Here is a 21,895-nt window from a genome sequence, read left to right as displayed (position 1 = left end):
TCGGTGTGACTTCCTTCGATATCAGTTCCCCTCCAGCAAATTCAACCGTCCTCAGTTGGTATTGACATTTATTCGGAGTACAGTCAATCGAGCGACGTCACTCGTTTTTTTTTCGAATTTATTCGAAAACGTCTATTTCATTTCAATCGGGGTGAGTGCCGGGCATCACGCGGCAATTGTTGTTTACTGATTGTCGAATAATTGAAAATTTTGAAAAAAAAATGGTTGCATTAATCTCCAATTCGCAACTTATCATTTTTTGTATTTTGAAACGAGGGAAATAATAAGTTTATCGTTTTCTTTTGTAGAAATATGAAAAATTGAGAGGGTTGGGGGATTTATCGGAAGACTTTTTCAGAGCCAGCAAATTTTTTTACAGGAAGAAGTCTTCAGATTAATTTCCCTAAACCCATCCGAGTCTAATTTCAATTGAGGGGAGGTTCACCGGGGAAAAAAATTGTTTTTCGAGAAAAAAAATTAAAAATACTATTTTCCGCGCGATTTTTCCTCAGGAATCTGATTTTATAGAGCATAATCGTCTCCCGCCACTCAAAAGTGGAGAATCGAATTTTTTTTAGTCGAAAAATTCACTCAACAAAAATTCCTAATGTATTTTTTTTCGGAATGGTTTTTTGAATATGATCTGAAAATTTCGCTCTTTATTTATGAAAAATGCGGGAGATGGGGCATTTTAAAATTTATTCGTTTATCAAAATTATGATAAATATCTGGAGAAAATTTTTTTTTCGCCCAAATATTATGTATCAACTTCACTTATGATTATTAACTCGATGGTCAATTAATTTCCCATTCTTTTCTGGAAATTCATTCATTCTAATTGATACTTATGACTTGAAAATAACAATTTTTTTCAGGTTGACTTGAAAATGTATCTTCCCCCGTATTTTTCATAATCACAATGAACTTTCAAAAAAAAAAATACGTTCAGCATTTTTCAAAAGTTGATTTTTCGCTCAGAAAAAATTCGAATCTCTAATTTCAAGCGGCCAGAGACGAATTTGCCCTACAAAATCGGTTTCCTGTAAAAACTCGTATTTTAGAAATTTTTTTCTCGAAAAAACAAAACTTTCCTCCCCCCCCAAATTCCCCAGCAGTAATAAAAATCCCTAAACTTTAATCACCATTTCTCCGAGGGGCAAACAACGATGAAAGCGTCGTCGCCCGTGACTGCCACTAAGACTTCCAGGCCCTCAACTTCCTCAACGACACCTTTTTAAGATGCAACGCAGCATTGAGGATGTCCGATTCCCTGGACTCTTCGCCGTCCGAGTGCACCTCGCGCCTGCGACCCATCAAAAGCCGCTGGCGCAGGCCCCTTGAGGTCGGATCGGAGAGAGCCTCGGCTACCGGTACTTTCTCCTTGCTGGAGCCAGGCAGTGACACCGATCTCCCAACAGAAAAGCCCTTACTTAATCTATCGAGAGTAGCAGGCAGCAGGTGTTTCCTGGGAATCGCCTGCTCCCGTTCCCTCAATATAAATCTCCCGAGGGTCTTCCAATAAGCCTGTGTGCTGTACACATTTTCATCGTCACGTAGTACCCGCAACTGACGATTACCACTGCCAACGGCGCCTGCGCCGCCCCATTCCAATTCCTCAACAAGTGCAAATTTGCCAGGATCCTCCATTCTCCTGGCCTTAACTAACGCCTGTGCAAGAACATCCTGAGCGGAGCTGCTCACCGGCACCCGTAAAATGGCGTACGGTATCTCGGGCGAGACATTGTAAATGCAAACGAGAAAGGTGTCAGCCTCATCCCAGATCATCGACTGATCCTCGCCGCTCTCATTCATCTGTGCATGACCGGCTGTGCTCCTTATGGAGGCGAGCCAGGCCCTGCTGCTGGGATCATTCCCCACTCGCTTCAGTAAAAATCGCCCCTGTCCCTTCCACAGAGCTTGCGCCTGCAGCGGATGCTCGGCGGGATCCAGGACCCGCTGGGTCGGCAGCTCCTCCTTGTCCTTCTTCTCCCAGCCCCGGGAGACCTCCTCCACTAAAATATACTCGTCCACATGCTCCGCGGAAATTCCCGCCTTCTGGAGCGCCTGCAGCATCACCTCCTGCGTCGAGCTCTCCTGCGTGACCTTGAGAATGGTGTACGGCTCGTCCGGAATGACATCGTAAACCATGAGAAAGAACATCCGCCGCTTGAGGGTCACCCCCCCCAGCCCTGGGTCGACATTACTGAGCTTCTCCGGCGTCTTCCCAGACGGACGTTTCGACTCCTTATTGTGATCCCTGCAGCACGTGTTGTAGTCGAGGCTCTCCTCCTCCATTCTCGAGTAAATGAACAATGTCGAGAGCGCCAGGGACTTATTTTTACACGATCGCAGGCGCACGTGGCGGTAGCCGGGCTTGAGGCAGTTCAAAGGAAGCACCCGCTGGGCGATGAGGTGATGAGAGTTGGCCTCGACAATGCCAAATCGAAGGAAGGCGAGATCTCTAAACATCACTTGGAAGCAGAACTTTTCGTTCCATATGGGGTTGAGGGAGTTGTTCTGGACGATTTTAGTTTTGTGTTTGGCGCAGTCGATGGGAATGCCGACGAGCTCGATCTCAACGTAGGTGCTGGCCAGTAGATTGGCCGGGGATATGTACTGGCCGGATACGACTGACAGCGTCAGGTGGACCGAGTGGAGGCCGTCGAACTCCTTGTCCCAGGGGTTGAATCTTCTGTACATCATGTGGCTCTTCTCCCACATCACTGAGGGCTTTCGAACGTAGCCACATTGGCCGTTCTGCTCGTACATGGCCGCATTCAGGTGCAGCGCTGCGTCGTCCGTTTGGTAGTTGAGCGCCACCATCTGGATGCCGAAGGCCCAGAAGATGACGGGATTGAAGTTGGAGGAGTCTATTCGCATTCCAGCTGGATAGGTTCTTATCAGCTGCGTCTCGGCGTGCGCCACGACGCCGAGCGGCTGCTTGCGGCAGATTTTTTTCGCCGCACTCTCGTTCAACGATGAACACTGGAAGCACGCTGGCATGCCACGATTCGGGCGGAATAGGGTGTCGATATTACTGCCACCGCTGGCAACAGACGCGGATGTCGACAGGGATTGTGGTGAGCCAGTGGAGGATGCTATTCCACCGGTACCAATCCCAGCGATACTGTGTCTCTGCACGGTGCCTGTGTGGCTTTGGTGGCGTGCTTTTGGAATGGGGAGTGTTCCTGGCGTTGTGTTGAGGCCGCGGAATTTAATGGCTTGGAGGTAGATTACGAGGTCAGAGAGCTCTTTGGCTATTTGACTGCTTTGTTTTTGGGATTTGTCGTCAACTGCTGGGTCCGATTTCAAACGGACGTGCGACATTTGGCTACCGCCGAGGTACCTCTCGTAACTGGAGATTGAGTTGTCTGCAATTATAATTTCATTTTTTAAAAATTTTTTTTGTTCTTTGGGGAATTTAATGGGGATTGATTAAATTGGCTCTATTGTCTATTGGTTTGAGAAAATAATTTGGATGGAAATGGGGGTTTTGGCAAAATGATACAGGTAAATGTTAACAGAAAAAAATCAAAATCACAGTCTTCGAAATTAATAATTTTTTTAATTTGGCATGAGGATTAATTTAATGAAAAATTTAAAAAATAGGAATAATACAGTGAATTGCATTAATAAATGAGGAGATTACATGGCAAAATCATACACATAAATGTTAACATGAAAAAATTCAACAGCATTATCAACACAGTGGTTAAAATGAATAAATTTCAATTTTTTTATGAGAATTTATTTAATGAAAAATAAAAAAATAGGAACAATACAGTGAATTGCATTAATAAATGAAAAGTTTACATGTTAAAATGACACACATAAATGTTAACACAAACAAAATCAACACAAATTCAATACAATTATCGGAATAACATGAAAATTTATTTAAAGAAAAATAAAAAAATATAAAGAGTACAATAAATTGCATCAATAAATGAGGAAGTATAAAAAAATGCAAAAAAGACCGATAATCCAGTAAATCGTTTGAATAAATGGGAACATATAAATCAGTAAATGGCTAAATTCAATAAATTGATATAAAATTACAATAAATAAATGATAATGATCGAGTTTGCATGATAAAAATTACCATCAACATTGTCATCCTCATCGTCCTCCTCCTCATCATCCTCATCCTCGCTGAAATATTCAACAACGGACGTACTACTAACGTCAGTTCTCATTTGCTTCATGGACGATGCACGATCTGACATCAACATTTTACCCCGGTGACTTATCGACGGATGTACAAGAGGTGCCGTTGGATCCACCACGAGTTTTTTATTTTTTATCAGAATTCTGTGGCGCAGTTGTGAGGGCGATGGCAGCTGAGGGTCCTCGCAAAAGTCGGTGTCGTAGAGAAATTTTGTGACCAATTTGTCACCGAATACAGACTGAATAAAAATTGAAGAACAACGTCAATCATATTTTCCCCGAATATTCGTTTCAACAGCGAACGGGAGATTACCTGAAATATCTGAGCCATGCGGGCCTGCTGCGCCTGGGAGCAATGATTTTCGATGGAGAGAATTACTGGGTATGGAGAACTGACGAATGCACTGCGATCGATTGCCTCTACTACTGATCTGAATGGAATTTTTGTTGTGAATGTGTGACCGTGGTATATCAGGGGTGAGCCATCGTCACCGTCCCAACAGTCTAGTTCCACACATCGACATCCGGTCAGAAGAACCTGGATGGAGAGTAAAAAATCATTGTAAAAATGATTTTCTGAAATTTTTTTTTTTTTTTTTAAATCAATTTTTAAAAAATTAGCGAATTTAATGGGACATTTGATAGGAAAAAGTCAATAGATTTCGAGTTTTGAGCATGAATTTTCTAAATTTTTGCCACTCGGATCCTGCAATGCAAAACAAAACGAAATCATTTTAATCCAAAAAATCTCAAGAGAAAAATTTAACCAGAAAAATCGAAATCGAATTTTAATGAGAAGTTCCATAGAATTCCTCAAGAATTCGCCGAGGTTTTCATTGAATTTTTTCATACGTATCGCCCGGCAACCCGTCGGAGGAAAAATGAAAAATGCCATTCCACAGCGCTGAGTTAATTAATAAAATGCGAAAGCAAATATGCGAACAAAATTTGCGCAACAGAGAGAGTTAAATAACCTCATCCCCCAGTTAAATGTCCTGAGGATGTACCAGTGACACAGAGAACGAGTGGAAAACCCCGTAAAGCATGAAGACTAATTTACCTGAGAGTAAAGCTGAACCGAGGACTCTCCTTTGAGCTGATGTCCAGTGAGATAAGTGTTATGAGAGCTTGCAATGTAATACTGGGACAATGGCTGTTGCATCTCGGTGTCGGAGGGTATTGCGTATTCATTTGGAAATGCGTAGTTGTCTTTGTCCATCATGTAACGTGCAAAGCCCTCAAACGACAAGCACCACTGGACCCGCAGCGCCGGATCGGGTTCGTGTCTCTGATTTTATATTTTATTTCAACGTGATTAAATTCCATTACAACTGAGACCATTAATTAGCCAAGGAATTAGTGCTAGTGAGTGATTACCTTGATGAGGGCCTTAATCTGGTCTTCAGTTAATTTTTCCTGCTGTCGTGATTCGAGAAATTTTGTAAATGTCGCGAGAGTTATCACTTGTGACTTGGATGTGTCAACTCCTGAACAGTTGTTAACGATACTTGCTGCTGCAATAGCATCAAATATTTGTTTTTTGTGGAGGTTGCCACTTGTTTTGTACTCGTGAGAATCTATGGAATTATTTCGGGTGAGTAAACCTGTGAATTTTACAAGGGAAAAGGGTAAGTTAGTGGCAGACTCGGCATTTTAGGTTGTTATCGAGGATTTTACTTCACATTTCAATGGGAATCAACGGATTTTGAGTGAAAAATTGTACAGATTTTTTTTTAGTACAAAAAATTAATTTGCAATCGAAAATAATGATACATTTTTTATGAAGCAATAAATTCGTCGGAACCTTTTTCTTTCGAGGATATTTTTATCGTGAGAATAAAAGAGAATTGATATTTTAGTTTGTTATCGAGGATTTTTTTAAAATTTCATTGGGAATCAACGAATTGGGAATGAATGAGAAAAATAAAAAGCTCTAGATTTATGAGAAAAATTGTACTGATTTTTTTTAAGTACAAAAAATTAATTTGCAATCGAAAATAATAATACATTTTTTATGAAGCAATAAATTCGTCGAAACCTTTTTCTTTCGACGATATTTTCATGGTGAGAATAAAAGAGAATTGATATTTTAGTTTGTTATTAAGGATTTTTTTTCAAATTTCATTGGGAGTCAACGGATTGGGAATGAATTAGAAAAATAAAAAGCTCTAGATTTATGAGAAAAATTGTACTGATTTTTTTTAAGTACAAAAAATTAATTTGCAATCGAAAATAATAATACATTTTTTATGAAGCAATAAATTCGTCGAAACCTTTTTCTTTCGACGATATTTTCATGGTGAGAATAAAAGAGAATTGATATTTTAGTTTGTTATTAAGGATTTTTTTTCAAATTTCATTGGGAGTCAACGGATTGGGAATGAATTAGAAAAATAAAAAGCTCTAGATTTATGAGAAAAATTGTACTGATTTTTTTTAAGTACAAAAAATTAATTTGCAATCGAAAATAATAATACATTTTTTATGAAGCAATAAATTCGTCGAAACCTTTTTCTTTCGACGATATTTTCATGGTGAGAATAAAAGAGAATTGATATTTTAGTTTGTTATTAAGGATTTTTTTTCAAATTTCATTGGGAGTCAACGGATTGGGAATGAATTAGAAAAATAAAAAGCTCTAGATTTATGAGAAAAATTGTACTGATTTTTTTTAAGTACAAAAAATTAATTTGCGATCGAAAATAATGATACATTTTTTATGAAGCAATAAATTCATCGGAACCTTTTTCTTTCGACGATATTTTCATAGTGAGAATAAAAGAGAATCCGAGAATGGATAGTGAGAAATACAAACCAATTCGTTGTGGTGTAGCATCGCTGGTTTGCCTCAGCACAGAGGGTCTCATACTGAAGTCACGGAGTGAGCCATCACTCTGGCTCCGGCATGTGATTGCAAGCTGTCCAAAGAGATCACGTAGGTCTTTACGTGCACGAAGACTGAATGACCGAAAGAGAGCAACGAATTCAACGAAATTCAACTGGGTCTCGTACATGATTGAAGTGGCCCGGGCTTTCACTTGCCACGGTGTCTCACCCGTTGCCGGGGTTACGCTTGAGCCATTTCTATCCTTATCCCGAGTTACACACAGTAAACTGAAAATGTTTCTTGAATAAATCATTGGGGTGACAATAGCTTTCACTGCTTTCGTTGATGGAGCTTTAGGGGACATTAATAAATGAGGGTGGGGGACTCATTGAAATTTATGCGGGCGACGAATGAGTTTTCCAATTGCAGCGGAAATTTTTGGGGATTTATGCGGCAAGAACGGACATTGAATTTTTTATTTTAGATGATTTGCATTTTACAATGATTTTATTATTTAAACGTTGCAGAAAACATTTTAAAGATTGATGAAATAATTTTAAAAATAATTTTTTTCATATTACGAGCTTTTTTATAAATAATTTATAAACAATCAATTTTCCACGATAAAAATCATGTGTTCGGATTCGTAATAAATTTATTTATATTCAGAATTTTACGAGAAATCGATTTCATGCCTAAAAAAATTTTTGTGAAAATTTAAACAATTTTAATTATTTATTTATAAACAACGAATGTTTAAAAAAATTGGATATCCTTAAGGATATTCAAGTACTTTGGCTATTTTTTCTAATATCAGAGCTTTCATTTTATAATGACTTTATTATTTAAATTTTGCAGGTCCGAATTTGAATCTCGATATTAAACCGTTAGAAAACATTTTAAAAATCTGAAAAAAAATTGAAAGGTTTACTTTTGAGCAAGACTGATGAAATAATTACAAAATTGCAATTTTTTAAATTTGCGAGCATTTTTTATCAATAAATTATAAACAATTAATTGCAAAAAAAATTATAAACAACAAATTTTCACCATAAAAATCATTTATTCAGAATCATATTTCGAATTTAAAAAAAAAATTCGAAGAAAATAAGTTTTCCGGAAGTTTAACCAATTTCACCAATTTATTAATAAACAACAAACCCTAAAAATAACTCAAATTCAACACTAAACGTCTTAAAAAAGTGTGAATTTGCTCTAAACCCCATTGATTCCCCTGCGCACAATTTTCGGCGAATAAAAACTCAACCAGCAATGTGATCTTGTCTGGAAAGTTCTCCCGTACCTTAAGCTCGACCGTAGACTAGTGATTTACCACACATTAACCGAATCCTTGACTAGTTCTTACGGGTGGTGTCTCCGCCGACCTAAACCAGGTGACCGAAAACTTTCCCACTCTCCCACCCCCTATTTACGATGAAAACTTGCCCCGAGTAATCGCAACCCCCCGAGTAATGAGCAGCAATGTCACTATCGAGAGTTACCAAAGATGTTTCGTTTTAACGTGAGTGAAGCGATTCAACCGCACTTGCTGACAAAGTTATTTGCAGGCACTTGATACCAAATTGAGATCAAGTTTTACCCATTTGATTGAAATTCCCGAAGGCATGGGGTTCGCGATGGCGGGGGCTCTGTGGTTTTGAGGGGCATTCGATGGCTATTGGAAAATTACCTCTGTAAACTGGAGTACGGTAAGCTTGATGAGACAATCCGCTCACCAGTGCCCGGTGGACTGCGCGGTGGCACTCGATCACGACTCGACCGGGGTGAGGCGGGTATTATTCTCGTTAAAGACTCACGACTACCTGTTAAATGACGCAGTGGTGCCGCTGTTAAACCACCCTCGGAGGCTGCTGAATCGTATTGCTTGAAACTCAGTTCCTAAAATTTATTCAATATTTTTCAGGATCTTTTCATTTTCATTCACACGTTTGAGTATGTAATTTTTTTTTCAAGCTTCTTAAGTGAAGACAATGTTTTCTCCGATTCAATGACAATGAGTTCACTATAACAGCAAAACCTGCTAAATTCTATTGAAAAACGAAAAATTTTTTACGCCAATTCTGCTGAAAATTATGAAATTTTACCTTGTGATTTTGTTTTAAAAAAATTCCATAAAGGAAATGAATATTCTTCGAAAATATGTGGAACGAAGGGGTCAAAATCAATGACTGTTCGACCCAACTAGAGTGTTCACAAGCTGACATTCAGTACTAAAAAAAAATGTTAAAAAAAACCTTCGTAAGTGCATGAATATTCCCAATGGATTTAGTTTTTTTCCCAGCCTTCGGATTACGTCGTCGTAGTGTAGCACTACTGGTCGGCGAGAGTGTACCAATACTCTCAGTCATAGACCAGTCACGTCCGCCAAATACCCTAATGGCATCGGCTGTAGTAGGCTCGAGGCAACCCTCCTCAAAATAAAGTTGAAGATACTTCTCTTTCAGCCATCTCGACCTTCTGTCCGTCAACTGGTTCTGGCGTTTGAGCCCACGGAGTATCCAGCACAGTCCCATGTACCATATTCTGAGTGAAGAGGAATAAATATTGATGGACCATAAAAAAACATTCGGTGGAATTGGGTTACGGTGTCGATCCCAGAGAATAATTTCGGAAATAAATCCAGATTTATGGGGATCGTATGGAATTTTCAAGATTTTACGATGCTTTTTCCTTCCTGAATATTTTCAGAGTCTCGAGGACGTTTATGGCTATCAATTTTAAGCCACAGGATATTTTAAATTCATGTTTTTTGAAGTAGATGACAATTTAAATATTAAATTTGAATAAATACACACGAATGAAATATATTTTCAGAAAATATTCGTCGAAATGAATCCCCAAATAATATGAGAGGGGTTAATCCACACGAATTGATAACTAATTATGAATGGTAAATTATTATTAAATTATTAAATTATTAATTTGTAATGTATTAATTTGCTGCCAACGGAAAAAAAATTAATGATTAAAAATTTAGTTGAGTGGTTAAATTCAATTGTGTCAAATGTGATAATTTGAATAAAATCAGTTGACAACCCCCATAAACATATATAAAAAATATATAAAATATACGATTTATATATTTTAATATATAACTGTATTAAAATATAAATAATATATTAAATAAATTATTAATAAAAAAATATTAATAATATTATTATTAATATTTTAATAATTAATAATATTAATAATATTAATATTTTAATATTTTTTTTAAATATATTTTTTTATATATTTTTAAAAATATAAATTTTTCCGTGTGGCAAAATGAGTGAAATTGCACTCACTTGCTCAGTGTTGGTGGTCCAAGAAGAAAAATAAGACGATTATCGGAGAGATTGGAGCCATACATGAGCCCAATACACGAGTCTGACCCTGGAAGGCCATATCTCTTGCAGATACCGCGCAGTTCAATCTCCCTATCCTTGTCGCAACAGCCGATTGTAACTTCTTTGACGGAACTCAGGTCGAGATAGCCCTCCTCCAAGCTGACTGATGCACAGTCAGCCTGTGGTGACGTGTAACGCGTCACGAGTCCCGAGGGCACACTCTCCTCAGGGTTAACTGTCAGTGTAAATTCATTTGATATTGACCCAAAGCCCGCTGTTTTTAGAGGGCTCCAAGCTGGTTTCTCCCAGACAAATGTACCACAGGCGCGATCAACACGAGCATAAACTAGAGATGTACGAGAGCCACCTGCTCCCTCGCAGTCCCAGTGTACCAGAGTTGTACCGTGATGAAGCACCTATTAAAAAAAAGTAATCACACTTTTTGTCGTATTTTTCTCTCTCTGATCGCAATTTTTTCCCATAATTTCATTTTTTTTCATGATTTATATCGACATTTAAAATTAAGGGGAGACTACAACGCATTGAAGATCGATTATAAATGTCAAAACGAATAATTACTGCAATAAAATAATTGTTTATTGTTCGTTTGTCCAGGGCCTCCAATTTTTGAACCCATTTTTTTTTATTTTTGAAAAAATGCGTGCAATAACAATTACGAATTAATGTTTTGAAATTCAGCTCCTGCACAGCTAATTTCGTTATTATTTTAATAAAAAATTGCATCATTTGTGTAAAACAGGCCGAAAAATATTTCTGACAGAATCGAGAATATATTTTAAATATTTTAAGAAAAATTTTGTTTGCCCATTTTACATGAATGGCGTAAATTTTTATATTAAACAAAACAAAATTAGCTGTGTAGGAGTCGAATTTCCAAAAACTAATTCGTAATTGTTACTGCCCTGGACTATTTTCAACATTTTGCACTAATTATTCGTTTTAAGACATATAAACGATCTTCAATTTATGAGAAATCTCATTCCAATAGCCCGCGGCATTAAAAACTCATATAGTCTCCTTATAAACCCTAGAAACTAAAAAAAATTAATTTGGATGAAGAGCTCAAACGGATCATTGCGATTACCCTGAAAAAATATTTGACATTTGAAGTCAGTGTAACAGTGCCCTTGATGTTATCTCAGCGTTACCTAGGTAGATAAGCTCCACACGATAGAAATAACATTCATTTAGTTAATATTCACGTGATAATATTGACTTTATCTCGCGGAACATCTCTCCGCCTTGATTAAATGTTGTCTTTCAGAAAAATATTCATAACTTTCATGCTGGTCTGAGGAATAAATATAAACAGATAAAATCTCCCCGACGAGATCCTTTCAGTCGGAAAAATATGACGGGAGAGAGCTTTCCCGATTTTTCCTCTCAAACCAATTAGTAATTTTTTCGAATGCTCTGTCATTCACCAATTCACTCAGAGTCACGATAAATTGGGGGGACTGAAGCCGGGAAAATCCGTGCATAAGCACCCCAACGAATAAACTGCACAAAGAATTCTCTCCGGGCGTCGCAATTTAATTTTTATGACGCTCCATGATATTCAGATAAATGATAGTCGATTATCCGAGCTGTTAAGGTGATTGAGTGGCAATGAAGTACCCGGGAAAATTCATCCAGCCCGAATGAATGTACCCAGGGGCGTCCCGCGGGTCCAGTGGGTGCGAGTGAGACGGACGAACTTGGAGAATTTATCGTTGAAATACTGGCGGAAGTAACACGGTCAACATCTGGCCGTCACGCGACAGCAAAAACGAATGTCTGGCTTTCACACACGTTGTAGACATTTTTCAAACGCCAAAAAACATGTGAATGAAGTGAAGATTCGGCTGAATTGCAGACGAACAGGTGCAAACACCTTAATTCATGTTTGAAATTCGGACGAAAATGAATTGTCATTTCATTCACGCTTTTAGCGTCTGGAAATTGTCCACAAGGTGTGTGAAATTCCGACATTCGTGCTGTGCACACACAGTCAGTGTTAGTCCCGCTGATATCGCGATTGAGTATTTTTATCGACTTGTACAGAGGGGAAAACTATTCTCAGCCCGAGGTAAATGGGAGAGCGCTTTGATGAATCGAATTTTCTTTGAGATAACATCGATCGCATTTCTAGCTGACTCGGTGACACTCAATCTCCCCCAGTGTCATTGACGAGTCTGTAACCTTCAAACTCCACCCACTCTGTATTACCCTTGATCTGGGGAATAATGGGGCGAGTCAGCCGATTGCCGGGGATTATAGACGCTAACGAATGCTGAATCGTTTGTTATGGAGAATGAGGATTTTTGGGGATCTTTTTTAATGGGCAATTATTTTTTTCCGGAGAAAGAAATTCGCTTTTCATGGTTAATTAATGGGGATCAAATCTGTCATGAATTGGTAAACCAGGATAAGTGATTTTCGCTTAGGGTCAATTATTGATGAATATCTTGGAAATGGATATAGTTAGAGAAATTTTTGTGAGGAGCTTTCTTAGAGCTGACATTTGGCTCTATAAAAACAATTTTTATGAAAATTTCAGTATCTTTCTTCCTTTCCAAGATATTCATCGATGATTGGGACTAAGCAAAATGCAGTTATCCTAGTTTACCAATTCACTACAGAATTTTTTTTAGTAGAATCGATTCTATTGATTTTTAAGCGGAGGTGGGTTAGATCATAATACAGAATTGAAATTATTTTATTGGATGTAAAATCAGGTAGTTGTATTATGCAATTTTTCAAGTTAAAAAAAAATCAAAATAATGAAAATAAATGATAATAATAATTTTAAAAATTTAAATATTTTTTTTTATTATATTAATTATTAATCGACATTTGTAGTTTTTCAAATATTTTATAAATCGATAATCAACTTCGCAAGAAAGATGATTATTTTATTGATTGAAAAATTAAATTCAGATATTTAGAATCAATTGTTTAATTATAATTAAAAATTATTTTCAAATTTAAATAAAAAAGTAAAGAACTATGATTAATCAATGACAAACTTCTTTTAAAATTACTTAGTAATAATTTTTGTCGATTGATTTTTACTGAAAAGCAGTGCCGCCTGTGTCTGATCACACGTCGTCAGCTATCACTTTACAACATTTTAATTTTTTTTTTCTACATTTGGTAGTTCTAAAAAATTTTCGCGAGTGAATGCTAATTGGCTGAGTTATCAGGGAATAAACTCACTTGTAAAAGATGAAGATCCATTCCATTATTGGGCGCAGCAACGGGAAACAATGCAACACCGTGATCAGCGGCAAGGGGTTGAACCGGCTTGTACGAATCAAGGTCAAGATGATAGTCGTTCTCATCGCACTCCTCAGTCATGTAATTCTGCTCGAGTATAGCTGTTGTGTGTACACTGAGTGTACGATGGAGCGAGCCAGTCGTAGCATCTCTTCCACGAGCGTGACGATGCTGATGGAAGAGGGCAACTTTGTCAAGCACAGCATTGGTGTCATGTGGACACTCAAAATTTACACCTTTACTGGTACCGCCACCGCCGCTGCTTGCGCCCCCTGATGAGCTCCATCCGGATGGAGCATCGGCATTACTCTCAACAGCGGTTCTCGCACCTGGCGAGGGCGAAGGCACGTGTTCGAGGGGTGGGCCCTCCTTACTGCTAGTTCGCTGAGTCTCTCTGTCTTTGCTCTCGGCTGGTTGCTAAACAAATTTCCATTCATTTTGGAATTATTATTTATTGAGGGTATGAGGGGGTGAAATTAAAAATCCAATGGTTTTTTGTCAGTTGTCAAATTTAATTAATTAATTAATTAATTAATTGATCATTAATCACAGTGATTAATAATATTATAATATTAATTATTAATTAAATTTATAATAAATTAATTAAATTAAAAAATAATAATAAAAAAGACGAATTAACAAATTAACTAATTTAATTCAATCAATTCATAATAAATAAATAATATCACATTATTGAATATTAATAATTTAATTTATAATAAACTAATTAAATTAAATTAGTTAATTTGTTTAATAACTAAGAATTGTATTTCTCGAGAGAAAATGTCAATTGAATTTCGTAACTCATCGCATCAATTGAAGGTAATGGACATTGATTCAGATAATTACATTCCCCTCCCCCCACCGGATATAATTAAAACAAACTAGTAAAGAGAAGAGGAGATTCCCTGAATCAAACAAAAAACAGCTGCTGTTCTCACAACTTCAGAAACTAATTCTTTTCATTCTCATTCCCTTGACTCCAAATAAACAGTGAAAAAATTCTTGCTTCCCGTACCATCAGAAATTTATCTTTCCCTCGCAGTAATGCATTTATTATTCACAGTTAGCTTGCCATTTCTCTGCTAATGCCACGTTATTTCCATAAAACTGCAACTCCTCACAAAACTCATACTTACCGCGTAAAATAATTTTTTTTCTCACAAGTTCGAAGGAAGCAGCAAGCGGAGAAATTGCTCTGAATAATTTACTAATTACGAAAATGGCTCAATACTCGGTACACGGTCTCTATTAAACCATTGTTCCATTCGATAAAGCCAGTTGCAACACAATGTTGTAGGAATAAAGCGTTTGGATATGAAACGCTGATAGAACTGAACGAAGGGAGAGCTAATTAGGTAAAAGCGTCAATGGCAGCCCTCTGAATGTGATATTAATTATATTCCATGTCAATTACAACCGTTAATCCAATATTTTCTTTGATGTCAAATTTTCCGCATGAACAAACAACAGAAATTGTCATTCGAAATAATCGTATTAACACTTTATTTTTGTTAGAAGGGACACTTTTTACTTGTTTTAAATTATAATTTTATTTGAGATTAATTAAGAAACTCATTTGTGAGTTGTCAACATTGAAAATGAGCCAAAAGTGTCCATTCCCCCTCATTCTTTCCTAAACAGTCGTCCCATGGAATTGAAAAATTCTAATTTAGCACGAATTATTGAAACTAGATATTAAAAATTTAACCGCATGCCGCATGCATCAGAAAATGGACTCCAATAACTTGGTGAATATGTCAAAGTCCATAATAAATCGTTCATTGAAAATTCAACAAAGAGAGTAATATCACAATAGCCTTGATAACGTAAGCCTCTCCTATGTATGCGTTGAGCAATAATTACATTATTATGGTGCCATAATACGTCGAGCACCTATGGTACTCCGGTTACAACAATGGCTGTGATTGAACAGAGGCAAGTGGAGTGAGGATAAGGGAGTCGATGAAAATACCCAACGACCCGTGATGCAGTTTCACAATACGCTGCACCGATGTGTCCTTCGTTAATTGTTATTAAATCAACGATTTTCGAAATTTTGGAGGGATTGCGGCGGATATCGCTCGGTGAATATCGGCTGGTGATTTATGACAGTGAGAGCAAGTAGTTTCCGCCGGCCTACAACTGTCTTTGCTGCTGGAGGCCGATAGAAACCCCTGACCTCAATGTCCACATTGTTCTCATCTCGGCAATTGGATTCTCCTGTTTTTGCGATGATGAGGACGAGGTATTGACGGCTGTGTTTGTCATGTTGTGATCATTTTTCTGTTCTTAATTGCAGAAATTTTTTAATTAATGGGGCACTCATTAATAATAAATTAAATCATTGCATTCAATTAATAATTAATTATTAATATTATAAATTATAAATAATAATAAATAATTAATAATAATAATTGTTTAAATTAAAAAATCAATGCATGTATAATAAATAATAATAATAATTTATAATAATAATAACAATAATAATAATAATAATAATTATTATTATTATTATAAATAATAATTTATAATAATAATAATTATTATAAACTAATGGGGCACTCATTATCACATTTTTTGGGTAATTTTTTGGATGCAAAAAAATATTGAAAATGGAAAATAATTTTGTTAAAGATGAAAAATTAAAAATTGTAATAATTGGACCACTGGAAATTTCGAGAGATAGAAAAAAATACAACAATCGCAGTTCTGAAATGACTTTGATACTCTTCGCAGTTGTATTATCGCAGTCTCATTCCACAATGTCACAGTTTCCCTGGGCTCTCATCTCCCCTCGCTCCATTCTCTATTTTTTTTTCTTCCAGCTCCGTTATACTTCTTATATTCTTGAGTTACTTTTTTCCCCTGTGGCTCTTCCAGACTAGTTGTAGAAAGGAATCCACGGATTTTTATAGTCCCCAAAAACTTTTTACCTGGAAATTCGCCAAATCGCTTGGGGAACGTCCGAAGACGTCCGAAGATTGCAAACCAATACGATTGTGCTTTTTTGTTCGCTTCACGGGGTTTTTTTCCGCTTCATTTTCATTTTCTGGTCGTTGAGGGGGTGGGAAATCACTGGGGGCTGGTTTTGGGGGTGAAGGGGGGGAGGAGGAGGATAGCGAGGGGTGTGAAGGTATTTACCTTGGCAACTGAGGCAATGACCTCGCGTAACTCGCGGAGAAAGGCCCCGAAGAACGGCACAACCGGGCACTCCGGCATTGCCAGGGCACGAGACAGCGCTCGTTCATATTCGGAAGACAGAAGGGCCGATGAGAGATACTCCAGGACTGGGAGTGGTTCATTTATGCTCTGCCAGAACGGCTTCAATTTATTCGATCTGAAAATAAAGTGAAATTTTTTAAAAAAACATCGACAAGTTGAGAAATATTTTTTTATATATTTTTCATTATTCGGGGAGATGAATTCATTATGTTATTGTCATTGAATCTGTTATAATTTACATTATGTTTATTTATAATTAATAATGATTGACTTCTTTTCTAATTCCTTTATTTCATTTAATTTATTTATTCACGTTTTGGTTTTATTTAAATTTTTTTTATTTAAATAATAAAAAATATCGTAATAATTCTGTAATTCTTATGTCATTATGATTATCATTATCAATAATGATTCATTTCGTTTCTAATTCATTTGTTCATTTATTCACTTTTTGATTTAATTTCTAAATTTTTTAGTTCGATGATAAAAAAAATTGTAGTAAATAAATCAACTATTTTTCCCCGAAAATATTTCACCTATTTTTGAACTCGGAAAAAAATGTTTTAGCTTTGTAGATAGTAAATGCGGTCATCTTCCCAAATTATTTCAGCCCGCACGATATTCGAGGTACACAGAGAGGAAATTGAGCCAGCTTCAACTGCTAGAAATGCTGCTCTTTCTCCCAAGATGCGTGGCACGTTTGGATGAGACGTGAAACGAGGGCTGCCTTTCAAATGCATCCCTCTCTGGAGTGTGTTATACCACGAGACACGTGCCAACACAAACTGATACTCTATATGCGAACTGACTCGGTGAAATAAAGTTGTTTCCATTTCTCTCTAGTGTTGTTATCCGGGCTTTTTTGCCAAGTAGTACACGATGGAGAGACCCTAATTCCATTGTGATCAGTCTCGCTCATGTGTCGGTGAATATTTCAGGCTCGTTAGAGATACTCCGGGGGAATTTGTCTCGCTTTATATTCTTTAGTCGAATTTTTTACTCGATTATTCGTCCGCAGGACGGAAATAAAGTCGGGAATTTTTTAAATAAATAACGAGTTCGGGGGGAAAGAAATTGATATTTCGGAAAATTTGCCGGTGTCAGCCCCTGATGAATGCTTTTCCTTACATTTTCATTCCCTGATCATGAAGATTTAGTGTACTTATGTAATTGAGTCAGATAAATCTCGCCAAGATTTCTGGGCGAAGGGGCAATGCGAGAGATTTATCGGCTCTCCCGAAACGCACGCTGCATCCCTTACTGGCAAGCAAATCCTATTTATGGAATGAACATTTGTATCGGTACAAACAATTCGTCGCTGACAATGCGAAAAAATTCCCAGATAAAAATTTCAAATAATTTTTTTTATCGCACGACATTTGACAGTTGAGTGTACTGAGTACCTGAAGACGGTATTTTTCCCCTCCGTGAACCTTGAAATTTTTTTTACGGAGAAAAAAAGCCGCTCTCGTCCCCAAATTTTTCGTCAGACCGAACAATAATCGCCCGACTCTCGATTGTGTTTCTGTGGGGCAAGAAATCCGGAGAAATCGGAGGGGAAAATTACGAGGAGCTCGTGTGGATCTCGGCATTTCATCAAGATCTGTCATAGTCTGACTACGCCACGTCGAAACCATTCACAGAGATGACTCCCCAATACGGCTGACTTGTCACGCTGATTTTTACTTTCTCTTTCCACCCCTGACGTCGAAGAAACACGGGTGAAATTCCCGGCTTTATCCGGCGCACCGGCGGGGGTGGACACAGCAGAAGTTATGTTTTCGTTGACACTACTGACTTGATAAAGAAAAATTTTTCGAGCTGTTGCCCAGTGGGAATGAGACAATACATATGAATTTCACGGAGATGTCAGCGAGTTTTATTAAAATCGACCGCCATGTGAATTCTTTTCTCGCTTAATTGAGGAAAAAAACTTGAAATGTGAGGGGAAAAATGACAAATGGTACAAAATGACAAATAACTGCAGAGATAAAGATTAAGGATATTCGAGTGCTTTAGCTATTTTTTCGCCAGTCAAATGGTTTTTTACTTTTGTAGTTGAACATTAAAGCATTTATTTGAGCCCTGGAAATTTTTAATGATTTTATTTTTATTTTTAAACTTTGCAGGTCTAGTTTGAATCTCGATATTGAACCGTTAGAAAACATTTTTTAAATCTGAAAAAAAAAATTTCAAGGTTTACTTTTGGGGGAAGATTGATAAAATAATTAAAAAATAGCAATTTTGAAAATGGCCAGCATTTTCTATAAATAATATATCAACAATCAATTTTATTCAGAATTTTAAGAGTTTTACCAGAAATCAATTTCATGCCTAAAAAATAAGCTTTCCGAAATTAAATGAATTATATTATTTACTTATAAACAACTTAATTGTCAAATTTGATGATTAAAAATGGTTTTTACGAAAAAAAAGAGTAATAAAATAAAAAAATTTCCAGCAGTTGTCCAGTGGAAATGAGACACTACATAATGTCTGTCAGCGAGTTTTATTAAAATCGACGGCCACACGAATTCTTTTCCCCCGTAATTAACGCAAAAAACGTGAAATGTGAGCGGAAAAACTGGCAATGGGACCGGAAAAAAAAATCGAACGACGATATCACCGTTTATATGAAGAATTTCCGCGTCAAAACGACAAATACGCCCACGGCAAAAGGATTAACCGCAAAAAAAAGCGTAATAAAATTTATTTGTAAACCAGTGGATAGAGGAAGACAAACGGTGTGGAATGTCTGGATCGTAGACGGAAATTGAGGTTGCTCGTAAAGGTTTACGAACGCCGGACGCCAGTGAAGGCTAATGGACATACCTATGGTTGATGCAGGTCGCTCGCTGGAAGAATGGGAAAAAAAAACTTTCCACTCGCCTCTTGCACCTTCCGCGGTCTTTAAATCGCATGAGTCACTTTAACGGTTTAATAATGTAAACCTCAATGTTTCGGTTGGGATAGGTCGCTAAGAGATAAAAATAAATGAAAAATAAAGGGACGATTGTGGGGAGCCGTTTGAGTGGAGCGCTGTCTGACCATTGCGGTCAGTATCCAGTTGATCCCAGTGGCGGACGGTTGGGTGCACCTGATATTTATGCTGCTGAAAATTTCAGTGAAGACTAGTGTCTTTAAGACGTCTTACTATGTTTCTCTTTTTTTTTCGTAAAAAATTTCGTTTTAAATTCGTTGCAACGTCTTAATTTCAGCAGGAATGGGTACCATTCATAAGTTTAATTATTTTATGAGAAGTAGGAGCTTCCCATAATTAAAAAAATAATGAAATCATTGATAATTTAAATTTTCAATTGACTATGAATTAAATAATTAAAAATATTAAAATCTCAATTGCCGTTTACCCAAATAATTGTCAGTCTTCCGAACTCAATTGTTTATTGACAAAGTAATTCGGAAGTTTAAATATATAATTGATAATTAATTTAATAATTAAAAAATTGTTGGGTAATAACAATTAACTGCTGCAAAATTCATCTTAATCTTAATCACAGTGTGATCACTCGAGTGTGGTTCTTCTGAAATATTCAATGCCCTATTTTACAAAAATATGAAATTCTTCGAATAGAAAACATAATTTACTTTATCAAATATGTCTGACCACAGCGGCTGCACATCTACTTATCCCTCGAAAATGTCGCCGTTTTGTCGGACCACTTGCGGCGAAATCTACTGAAGTGCCCGGCGCTGCAGCATGTCTGACCATTCAGTGGCTCATCCACTAAAACGAGTACCGCACGCACTCCTTTTCAACCCCTGAAACCCACTCTCTCCAATAAAACCAGATAATGCTCACGAGGCTAGCCCCCACCTCCCTCCAAGTATGATAATGCATCTGAAAGATTCATTGCGACTCCATTCCCGCGAAAACTCCCCGGAGAACTTCGCTCACTCACTCATTTCCGAGGAGTAAAAAGTAAAAAAAAACTTTCACCAAAACAAAAACCCCACAAACCCCGGCATTTGAATTTTCTCGATTAACTCTCTCGACGGTTCTTTTTTCTCTCGTTCATCGGGATTCCCTCCCACCCCTCCAGTAATATTTTCAAATTCCAAAGTTTCTCGGTTCAACTCCCTCGATTCCCAGCAAGACTTTTCATCACGAGAACTAGAAACCTATTTCTTTATAAAACTAATTTCCATTTTATTTCAGACTGTAGCTATTCAAAGTGGCTGGCGGAAAGGTCTTGGGGTGATTCCACGCCCCCGGTGAAAATTCAATCCCTCCCGCCCCTCCCTAGCCCCCGCTCCCGTCCCCTCAGTTTCCACAAAAGTAATACGTTCGGAGGAAGAATCGAATTACTTTTTACGAGCGATAGTTCTCGTTTCTCATCCCTCCTGTGGCCAGTTTGTTCCGCTCATCGGCACCCGACTTTAATCGTTCCTCAGTCATTGATGAAAAAAAAAAAACTCCACCTCGCCCCAACCCACTTGAATAAGTTTAACGATCACTGGTTGTCCACGAATCTTTGTTCTCCAGAAATCCTATCTCCGGTTCTTTCGCAAGTGAAGAAATGATAGTAGGAATAGATAGCGGAATGAGTTGAAGGGAGTGGGTGGGGGTGGGTTGCAGACAGCGTTGGGCAGGGAACCTTTGACAGAGCTGTAATGATTCTGCTGTAATGATCAAGCCCTGCACTCGCCGGACTCCTCATGTCCAAAATAATCCTTCCGCCTTTTTGAGAGTGGCCTCCCATTCTTCAGCACTCCTCCCCGAGAATAAATCCTTCCACGTACATGAGCAAGACTAACTTCCGGGGATCCTTCAAGCCCCCAGAGGGACTTGAAAGCGAAGTAGCAATTGGATACTAAACTTGCCAGCAAGTTTGCGCACACTTTAATCCGTCCTCTCTTGTCTGGCCTTGAACACCTCCCGATGGCATCTTGAGACGTCGGCAAGGCCAGAGGGCGGAGGGAATCGCTGGGAATGGGGTTGGATTCTGGAGCTTGGATATGTTCGAGTTATCACCACGGATTAGGATGCCAGGGTTCACCCTCCGGTGACCACTGCCCCCCCCCCCCC

General features: G+C 37.7%; 1 protein-coding gene across 1 annotated transcript in view; it reads right to left on the bottom strand.

Moving 5' to 3' along the window:
- Window positions 1-678: 678 nt before the first annotated feature.
- The window catches only part of LOC107042958 (1-phosphatidylinositol 4,5-bisphosphate phosphodiesterase epsilon-1), a 23,032-nt gene continuing 1,815 nt past the window's right edge, over window positions 679-21,895 (bottom strand). Inside the window, exons 3-13 of the mRNA XM_029126455.1 lie at window positions 16,768-16,963; window positions 13,564-14,040; window positions 10,303-10,760; window positions 9,250-9,538; window positions 8,685-8,893; window positions 6,983-7,281; window positions 5,545-5,771; window positions 5,228-5,455; window positions 4,481-4,705; window positions 4,103-4,406; window positions 679-3,371 (exon numbers count right to left, since the gene is read on the bottom strand). Of these exons, the coding sequence (XP_028982288.1) occupies window positions 1,195-3,371; window positions 4,103-4,406; window positions 4,481-4,705; window positions 5,228-5,455; window positions 5,545-5,771; window positions 6,983-7,281; window positions 8,685-8,893; window positions 9,250-9,538; window positions 10,303-10,760; window positions 13,564-14,040; window positions 16,768-16,963 (5,089 nt within the window). The 3' untranslated portion in view covers window positions 679-1,194. The remainder of the gene's footprint in view (window positions 3,372-4,102; window positions 4,407-4,480; window positions 4,706-5,227; window positions 5,456-5,544; window positions 5,772-6,982; window positions 7,282-8,684; window positions 8,894-9,249; window positions 9,539-10,302; window positions 10,761-13,563; window positions 14,041-16,767; window positions 16,964-21,895) is intronic.

This window comes from Diachasma alloeum, unplaced genomic scaffold, assembly GCF_001412515.2.
Source record: "Diachasma alloeum isolate Michigan unplaced genomic scaffold, Dall2.0 Dall_scaffold_00540, whole genome shotgun sequence".
NCBI lineage: Eukaryota > Metazoa > Arthropoda > Insecta > Hymenoptera > Braconidae > Diachasma > Diachasma alloeum.
This window is presented reverse-complemented; position numbering and strand designations above follow the sequence as displayed.